At 40.5% G+C, this 10,619-nt stretch overlaps 2 protein-coding genes across 2 annotated transcripts; both read left to right on the plus strand.

The window, feature by feature from the left end:
- Nucleotides 1–3,550: 3,550 nt before the first annotated feature.
- On the plus strand, nucleotides 3,551–4,534 carry LOC138943079 (uncharacterized). The gene has a single exon (XM_070313595.1). It carries the CDS (start codon nucleotides 3,551–3,553, stop codon nucleotides 4,532–4,534), a length of 984 nt encoding a protein of 327 aa, XP_070169696.1.
- A 733-nt stretch (nucleotides 4,535–5,267) lies between these two features.
- Nucleotides 5,268–7,162, plus strand: LOC138943080 (uncharacterized protein F54H12.2-like). The gene is made up of 3 exons (XM_070313596.1): nucleotides 5,268–6,557; nucleotides 6,666–6,765; nucleotides 6,840–7,162. The coding sequence occupies exons 1-3, from the start codon at nucleotides 5,268–5,270 to the stop codon at nucleotides 7,160–7,162; spliced, it is 1,713 nt and encodes a 570-aa protein (XP_070169697.1).
- Nucleotides 7,163–10,619: the final 3,457 nt, after the last annotated feature.

The following is a 10,619-nucleotide window of genomic DNA, read 5'->3' on the forward strand; positions in this document are numbered from 1 at the left end:
CCTTCCGAAGCGCGGATAAGCTTATTACTCTCAACATATATCTACATATTAAACATATTCGATGCACGTATTTTTGTTATTGTTATTAAATATTCCTGATTACTTTTTTATTTATGAGAGCGCGCGTAAACGCCAAATCGTTCATTTCGCAAAATGGATGTACGGTGGAAACATCCTTGGACGTCGATCGTCTGCGGGCCTACGGGATGTGGAAAAACAATTTTCGTGAAAACGTTTCTTCGTCATTTATCCGTCATGTCGGATGTTCGATTCGAGAGAATTTTATTTTATTACGCCGAGTGGCAAGATGCGTATCAACGTTTACAATGCGACGCGAGTGAAAAAGAAGAAGAAGAAGAGAAAAGAATACAAAAAACCGGTTACGATAATAATGCTATGATAAAATCGAAGAAAAATATCATCGAATTTTGCGAGGGGTTACCGCGTCCGGAAGATTATTCCAACGATGCGCTTTCGCCAAAATTAATAATAATCGACGATCTTATGAGGGAATCTTCGTCGTGCGACGCTATCGTAGATCTGTTTACCAAAGGAAGTCATCATAAAAATCTCAGTGTTATACTCATCTCGCAAAATCTCTTTCATCAAGGTCGCGGACAGCGTGACATATCTCTCAACGCGAATTATATAGTAGTTTTCAAAAATCCACGCGACGCGCTCAAATACGTCATCTAGCGCGCCAGGTATATCCCGATGATCCAAAATTTATGGAAGAAGCCTACTATGACGCTACATCGAGACCTCACGGGTATTTATTGCTCGATTTGAAACAATCGACTCCAGACGAATATCGCTTTCGTACGTGTATCTTTCCCGACGATACGCTGCATTACGCTTACATTCCGCGCAGATCGAACAATAGAAGTGGGGGCGTATAAAGGGTAAAATTCCTGTTCGCAACTTGTCAGTCGTGTAATTATAGCGTAATGGTGAAAAAAGAAGATCCCGATAAAAAGCTGACGTCATCGAATAGTGCAATAAAGCATGCTAGACGGTCTATCGGAGAGAGAAACATATGTCTTTTAAAAACTTTGTGTCATTTGAAAAAAAATCAAAGAACAGCATTCTTACGTGCCGCTGACAATAAACTCATAAAGTGCATTCAAGAGTGCATTTTCAATACGTTAAAAGGTAACGTACCGCTTCGTTGTAGCGATAAAAAGCGATTAGCCAAACATAAAACGGCCCTACGGCGTGTTGCGGCAAAACAAGGTAATTGGAAGACTAAAAGAAAATTGTTAGTACAACGAGGTGGATTTTTACCCTATCTTATCGGACCTATACTAGGGGCTATATTATCTCGGATTATCAGTGAATGAAAAAGAAAAATGCAATCCTATACAGCCCGTACATTCTAGGAAAGATAATAAAAAAAAGGAAAGTGTTATCAGCTGTATTTTGAACAATGGAGAGAGCTAAGAAAATGGTTTTGATATCTACCGAAAATCTTGAGAGAATGCAGCGAATGCAACAGCAACCGGAAATGACATCTATTGCGTTGACTGATAACTCGTCGAAGAAAAATACTGGAATATCAAATGCGGAAAATGTAAATAATAATAATAATTCAGTACGAACACCGGGAACAGCTTTATCGCGACTCGATGCGGAGATGTGGCGTATTCTCAACCTCACGACTCCTGTCGACGAGGACAAAAGATGGAAATTGTATAAGGAAGTACTCCAACGCTATCTTCACTTTGCTCGGGAAGCTAAAAAACGCTTACGCGAGGATGAGCAGGATAACGACGAGGACATTAATGACGAGCAGAACGAAGCCACGAATTTGGATATCGACGATAACGAATTTATGGAAACGTCAGCTTTAATTAGCAGCGACCGCTGTGATGGGAGCGCTAGTAGTAGTAGCAGTAGTTTCGGGAAAAAACGCGCGCAATCGGCTGAAATGATCAAAAAAATACTCGGTAGTGTACCGAAATCTTATCGCGACAAAGCGCGTGCGATATTAAAATACTTGATCGATATTCCGACATCTAAGATTAGCTGGGATAGACGAGGACTCGTAACTATAGACGGCGCCGTCGTAACGGGTTCGAATATCGCGGAACTTATAAACGACGCGATACGCGAGAGAAAAACATTTAAAGCAACCGGAAGAATTCAGTTTGCTCGATTACTGCACGACATAGGCACTCCTTCCAATCTCATAGGAAATAATGATTTATTATATACGTTCGTCCGATCTCATCGTATTAAAAACGCGGTTCCGCGCGGAAGTTCCACTCCGAAAACTTCGACCGAGCGTTCAAAGTCGTACAGCCGTAAGGTAGACGAAACGAGCGAAACCGAAGGAGATACGCTATTTGTATCCGCCGACGAGGACGAAGACGACAAAACATTAACGAGCTACGCAGATTCTCCGACAAAGAAAAGAAAAGGATTGCTCGACTGGAGCAAACTCGAATGATGGAACTCGAAAAATTGTATTACAGTCCCTCGCACTATGCCGGCTATTCGGCGACGGCCAATTTATCGCGAGCCGCTAAACCGAATTTCACACGTAACGAGATCATCGATTGGCTTAAATCGCAAGACGCATACACGTTACATCGTCCGGTACGTCGAAAATTTCCACGCTTACATTATAACGTGACAAATATCGATGACTTATGGGAGACCGATTTGATCGATATTCGTAATCTCAAGAGTTATAATGACGGTTATTCATATCTATTAGCGGTTATCAATGTGCTTAGTAAATTCGCTTGGGTAGAGCCTTTACGCGACAAAACAGCTGCCTGCGTGGTAAAAGCTTTTCAACGCATATTCTCAAGAAACAAAGAGCGCCTACCCGTATACCTGCAGACCGACAAAGGTAAAGAATTTATTGCTCAGCAAGTACAAAATTTCTTAAAAGAAAAAGATATTCGATTTCGTGTAGCACGTAATCCTGATATTAAAGCAGCTATAGTGGAACGCTTTAATAGAACGCTCAAGGAACGGATGTGGCGATATTTTACGCACAAAAATACGCGACGCTACATCGATGTTTTGCAGGATATCGTTCACGCTTACAATCATACTCGGCATTCCACCATCAAAATGCAACCTGCAGTCGTTACGAGGGAAAATGCGCGAAGCGCTCGTGAAAATATGAATCGTCGTTGGAACGACAACGGCGATTGGGTGAAGAAAAGAATCGCGGACAAAAGGCTAAATATAACGTGGGCGATTTCGTGCGTGTCAGTAGAGCAAAAGTAGCCTTTGAGAAAGGATACGAGGCAAAGTGGAGCGAAGAAATATTTCGAATTCACCGTGTTCTCGAATGGAGAAAACCGCACGTATACGAATTAAGCGATTTAGCGGGCGAAGTTATAGACGGAATTTTTTACGAACAAGAATTAGCATCTGTTGTTAAAAACTTGCGAGAAGAAGAATTTATCGTCGAACGTGTGATAAAAAGTAGGGGGCGTGGTAACAATAAACAATTATTAGTTAGTTGGCAAGGATATCCTTCAAAATTCGATTCTTGGATACCCTCTTCAAGTTTAAAATCTTTGAATCAAAAATGAGGGAGGAAGGATTTTATATGATTCTCCCTAGTAATAGCAGTATGCGTTTTTTTCCGGAGAATAAAACCACATGTTTCACTACCGAATTGCCTCAACGTATAGACTTGCAAGGACGTTGGGAAGTAGCGCTCACGGAGATTCAATTTCCGACTAGCTTTCTTCATATACGCCCTGGAGAAGGAATCATAAGATTTATAAATTTTCAAGAATTCACGATAGGTCCCCAAAAAAAGAAAATCATCGCTAAGAAATCTGAAATACCATCAGGCATTTACTTGAATATACCCGATCTTATAGAAGCTGTGAATTACTCTGCAAAATCCGTAGGTTCGCATATCCATTGGCAATTTGGAGCTATTATCGGGCGCAAAATTATTATGAAACTTTCCTGCGACATTATGAAATGTGATATGATTCATTATGTAAATTTTTCCGAAAAACTTTGCCGAATACTCGGCTTCGATACACGCAATAAGCTCAATGTTAATGCTGTGGAACGTTTACCGTTATGGCTTTTTAGCGAAACCGCCTTCGATATACAGAATGGCGATGAGAAACATGATAAAATTGAAAATAATACCGGTACATCGGGCGTTTTACCCGCCTGGATTTGTGACGATGTTGAAATTTATATATCACCATTTTACGTATTTCCGCGTGAACGAGTAATAATAGCCGCCGAACCAGCTAGTTTGTTGCGAGGTATTCCCGACAAGCTCTTTGTCTATTGCGATATTTGCGAGCCCTATATTACCGGTGATGTGCAATCTCCTCTTTTGCGAATAGTCGCACTCGATGTTGGAAATGATTACGCGTTCGCGTCTACTCAAATAAAGCATTTCTCACACACTCAATACATTGCTCTGCGTCAAACGTCTTTTCGCACAATCGAGATAGATATAAGAGATCAACTAGGACAGAGTATACCATTCGAATTTGGAACGCTGACAGTGACATTGCACTTTAGACGTATCGAGTAGATAACATAATAATAATAATAATAATAATAATAATAATAATTAGAGAGCGTGATAAAAAATTAAACGTTAATGGATTATTATTCGACGTATTACGACGGGTTACAAAACGGCGGCAGTCGTGGCGGTGGAATTCCGCGAGTTTTCGTCGGATCGCCCTATCAACGAGGGCACGGTATTGGCAGTTTTCTCAGAGGACTGTTCAGACGTGTATTACCTTATTTAACCAGAGGGGTACGGGCTGTGGGGAAAGAAGCTTTACGGGCCGGTGTTAATATAATCGAAGATGTTGAAAACAATATGCCGTTTAAAGTAGCGGCTAAGCACCGATTTGAAGAATCGCGCGACAATCTTAAGAGAAAAGCTAAAGAAAAAATAAGTAGTCTGATGAAGGCTTCAGGTTATAAGTCGGATACAAAAATGCATGTAGCTCAGTTTCCTTTCGGCGGGCTCAACACGCGCATCGCTAAATCAGCGACATTACGTAGACGACACCAGGTGCGTAGGAAAAGTTCGTCAAAGCGCCAGACGCGAGGGAAAAAAAGAGCAAATACAAAAACATCGAAAAATAAGAGAAGAAAAAAGCGCACAGTGAAAAGACTTAAAACATCCACGAAACGGCGTAAAACTGCTAGAAAGCGCACCGTATCCGACATATTTTCTTAAACGGCGTATATTCTAAACACATCTAACAGTGAGAATTACAGCGACGACAAAAAATTTGCGGTAAATAAGTATGTCCTTTCTTCACACGCATTCGAGCGAGTGTTTAAAGAGCGAACTCGATCTCTTTTCTTTACCACCCACACAAACTAGTATCGAGAGTTCGCAATGGATTCATTACAAACCCGTGACTTCGCTCTCGGACGATTCTCCGATAGAATTCGTCATTCCGGGTCACGGAGAAGAATATTTAGATCTCACGCACACCATGTTAAGTCTCCGCGTACGCGTAGAAACACCGGGCGATTCCATGGGACATACTGCGGGCGCAACCGCCGCGGCCACTATAGGCCCCGTAAATCATTTACTTCATTCCATGTTCAATCAGATCGACGTGTATTTCAACCAAAAGCTCGTGTCGCCTCCAAACAACGCTTACGCGTACCGCGCGTACATCGAGGCGTTATTAAATTATTCTTCACCCGCAAAAACTTCCCATCTAACCTCCTGTCTATGGGACGCGGATACACCCGGTCAAATGGACGAACCGATGGAATCAAAATCGCCAAATTCCGCTCTCGTGAGACGCGCGCGTTACATTCGCGGCGGGCGCGCGCTAGATCTTGTAGGACATCTCCATTGCGACGTTTTCAATCAAGACAAATTTTTAATTAACGGTGTAGAAGTACGCTTGAGGCTCGTTCGTTCGAAAGATTCGTTCTGTCTTATGGACAGTAACGGTTCATCGGCGAAAGTTCATATACTGGATGCGAGCTTACTCGTGAGAAGGGCGAAAATAAGCGCAGGATTATTACTCGCGCATGCTAGAATGTTGAGTAAAGTTACGGCCAAATATCCGCTCACGAGAGTCGAAGATAAAACATTTACGATTCACAGTGGTGTTGTGGGTGAATCGTTAGATAATGTAATACTGGGTCAACTTCCGAAAAGGATAATAGTCGGCTTTGTTAATAATAAAGCGTTTAATGGGGATAGAAAATTAAATCCGTTTAATTTCAAAAATTACGGAATAAATTTCTTCTCGCTATACGTCGACGGTATGCAAATTCCTAGTAGACCGTTACAACCGGTTTTCTCACCGGAGGAACCGCTTTACGTCGAAGCTTATCAAACTCTCTTCACGGGAACGGGCATCCATTTTTTGAACGAAGGAAATTCTATAAGTAGAGACGATTATTCCAAGGGATATACGTTATTCGCTTTTGATCTCACGCCCGATCTGTCTGCTAATTACGCTGGGCATTGGAATCTCGTAAGACATGGTAGTTTGCGATTAGAAGTGCGATTCGAGAAAGCTCTCACTGAGACCGTTAATTGTATTATTTACGCCGAATTCGATAATGTAATAGAAATCGACTCGTCTCGTCAAGTCATCGTCGATTTTGCCGGATAGATATTTATCACGCTCAAGTATTTGACTGTTACAACGTAATACTCGGAAAACGACGAGGAGGACGACGAGGACGACGAGGACGACGACGAGGACGACGAGGACGACGACGAGGAGGACGAGGAGGAGGAGGAGGAGGAGGAGGAGGAGGAGGAAATCAGTAGCGCGTATGAGATTTCGCGCGATAGAAATGAAATAGAGAAAAAAAATCTGCAAAATCCGAGCGATCAATAGAAAAAGAAGAAGAGAAATTTGAAAAATCTGAATTATCGTCGTCGTTGGATAAAGACAAGCTCGAAGCAACTACTAACTCCACACAAGCCGACATTGAAAACTCAGCGTTACAAGTCGGCACGTTCAAAGACGCACTACCGAAGGAGGTAAATACCGAAGTTATTGAATATATAATACCGCTCGTTCGTTCGCCTCCTTGTCAAAATAACGAACTCTCGCGAAATTCTACAAGCATTACGTCACATCAATGCCAGGCATGCGGGAGTTTATCCAGCCGACAGAGTCCCGAGGGTGTGGACGAGGTTGACAGCCATCGTCGCTAATACGGATGGCCACAATCGACCTAGAGAACATTGGGTCGCCTTCTTCCTCGACGAGCATGGTACTGGCACATACTTCGACAGCTACGGAATACCACCCTTACACCCCGGATTTCTCCTCCGACTTCGTCGAAACTCCGTCATTCATCGTTGGAATATTCAACAATTACAAGGAATTTTTTCTCAAACATGTGGACAATATAGTTGCGTATTTTTATATTATATGTGCAACGGTTATGATCTTAATCGGTTTCTTAGTCTTTTTACCGAAGATTGTGAACATAACGATCGCTTAATCGTACACTTATTTCGTAAAATTTTTCTTCGCGAAAAAAGAAACAAGTGAAACATTGTACGCTATGCGTTGCCGTGTTTAATCATATAATTCGAATTGTAATACGTTATAGACGATGTACTCCTCTGTAATATCTTAGTTATATATAATAATAAGAATATTGATTTATGTAAAATTAATATCAATAAACGTATGATGTTTTTTTACTTAAATTGTTAAATTTTTTTTCATCTCCCCTCTTTCCTTTTACAGTATAATGCTCCAAACGCTTGAACTTTTTAGTGCCTGTTTTTTATTATTCTTTCATTGGTTGAGGTAACGTAATTTCTTTCGGTGCGGCAAATGCGAAACCCTATAGAAACTAAGGGAATTAGTCAGCCATAAAATGAAAATAACTAAAAATGGTCAGTGCTAGAATAAGGAAACCTTTTCCCCCACTTTATTGTCCTTTTGGAAAACACTGGGGGGATTATGTATAAATTCTGATTTCCCATGAAAAATCCAACATTAGTTTTTCACCTCTTGAAATTTTTTGTACGTTAAGTTAAGTGAAGTCCTAGTGTGCGAAAATGTGTGTCGCCAATATTTTAAGAAAAATCGCATTATTGTGTGCTGTTGCTCTACCGCGATTTGATATTAAAAAATATCTCGACCGCATATCGGAGGAAGACAGCGAAAGCAATTATCGCTTATTTAAAAAGGCCGCCAACAGCTGTTCGAGTGATGCATTGGCGATAGTGTTTTGCTTGGGACATTTTGGCGGTGATGTCCGCCTATTAAATATAGCAGGTGAAATTATAGCATACCGACTAGCTACGGAAAAAAAGGAGGATAAAGATATCGGCGCCTATATAACCCATCTTCTAATGCATTACCATCGACAACGCGCGTTAGGTAAATATATTTCACTTATAATAATAACAATTAAAAAAAATGTAGTAAATTTTTAATTTTTATTTTAATAAAATTTTTATTTTTGTTAAAAATAGATATGCTCGCCATTTCGAATATAGGAGCCGAATCAATGCGGAGAAAACGTCCTGCAGAAGAGCCTGTAGCAGGACCTTCGCGAAGACGCCCTGGTCACACCGTCGAAGTCATTACGTTATCGGGTAAATATTACTTTTTTGGCGACACGCGAAAATTTTATACATACATACATACATATATATATATATATATATATATATATATATATACATATATATAATTTTATTTTTTGTTTATAGACTCGGACGATGAAGACGACTCATTTGAACCCAGCTACTCTCCTGTCTATTCTCCTGAGCGTCCTTCTCCCGATCCACCGTTTCCCCTCCCCCGTTCGCTTTCTCCACAGTCTTCCGAGGATGATAATTTCGAAAAGGCTATCCAGGATTTCATCGATGAACTCCCAGACCTGGAAGCCGACTCTTCCTACCAAAATTAATAATAGAACGTTAATTTTTCTCGGCTCTCGTTTTTATCGATGTATATAGCAGCGAATTTGCATGTTTTCCGTCACATAAGAAATTTTGTACATTGCGAAATTATTATTTACATTTAAACATAAGTATAATATTTAATAAAAAATTTTTATTTTAAATCGCTTATATAAAAACATTTACTATTTTCCTATCCTTTCTCTCCTCGTCTAAGCGACGTCATAAAGCTCTAAAACCTTCGTAATCGCTACCTGCACAGACTTGCTTTTTACGACCCCTTCTATTCTCGTGACGTCACCATTCTCGATGGCCGCCATCTTGCCGATTCTTACACACGTGTTATTTTGCCGCGTTTTTCCCTCTCGCTCAGAAACATGCACCTCATTCAATCAAACTGCCGGCAACTATAGGGAAGCCAATCAGAGCGTAGGGTCCCCTATGTCGGAGGGCTACTCTCTACAAATACTACATCTAAGCCTTATTATAATAAGATTTCAGCTAGCCCAGCATACTAGGACCCTGTCTGGAAATGTGGAGGACCCAGGTTCGAGCCCGAGCATGTTCACGCGTCCGAAAAAATAAAAAAATAAAAAAAATAAAAAATTTAAAGGGAAAATTGCCTCGTAGACGTCCACGAGTCCCCTCCACTCTTTTTTTCCACAGCCACCCTTAGGGGGGAGGGCCCCAGACAGGCACAGCAGGGGGTCGGCGCCAGTGGCCGAGGAGTGGGGGTTTGTTGTGTCTCGCTATAGTTGCCCCTATACTACTTATATATATATATATATACATATATCTTGATCTGTCTCTTTCTTTCTTTTACGCACACACTCTTCCATACACACATCGCGTGTAGCAATCAGCTGATTACAGCGTCCGATGAGCGGCGACTCAGAACACCTTTCACTAAAATGACGTTATTTTAAATACGTATTCCTGACGTAATTTTAAGACATTTTCTTCTTTACCAAAATTTTATTTAAAGCATAATTTTATGTTATAAAGTAAAATAGTTAGCGATTCATGCGGTGATAATCACGCGTCGGACGGTCAGCTGCGGCGCGTTGCGACGCTCCTGCCTGCCTTCTGTACTCGACGCGTGATTTGCTAACTATTTTTGCTTATAACTCAAAAATTACGCTTCAATTCAAATTTTGATAAAGAAAAAATCGTCTTAGAATCGTATCAGGAATACGTCATTTTAAGGATGGAAGATTGTTCTGAAACACCCTGTATATATATGTAAAGAAAATATATTTCTTTAATTTAAACGTCGCGCCACCTACGATAGATAGCGTTACATGATAAAAGTAGATAAGGTAGGAATTGAAGAAAACTATGGTAAGGAGAAAACGTGACGAAGGAAAAAGAGAATTTAGAATAATAAAAGATCAAATTGAAAACTCATTAAAAAGTATTGAAAACGGGAACGACGGGTTAAAGAATAAACGTCGTTAAATGTCGTTTCTTTGTTTACAGGTGAGGGCATTTGTATTTAATGAAGTGAAGGTTTTGTTATACAGCGATGTTATAAACCTTTGTTTACGGAGCAACACTGAGACAGTTTATTAATCCTTGTCGATTCCAAAGGAAAATTTAAGATTAAAACATTATATATATATATATATATATATATATATATATATATGTAATAAACCGCTTTCGCGAGGCGGTCGTGGATAAATCGGTCGAGATCCGGGGCTCGTGAAAGGGTATCGAGAGACGAACGATAGATACGTTAGGT

This window comes from Polyergus mexicanus, unplaced genomic scaffold (assembly GCF_030449975.1).
Source record: "Polyergus mexicanus isolate NDT 795.1 unplaced genomic scaffold, iyPolMexi1.0 SCAF_25, whole genome shotgun sequence".
NCBI lineage: Eukaryota > Metazoa > Arthropoda > Insecta > Hymenoptera > Formicidae > Polyergus > Polyergus mexicanus.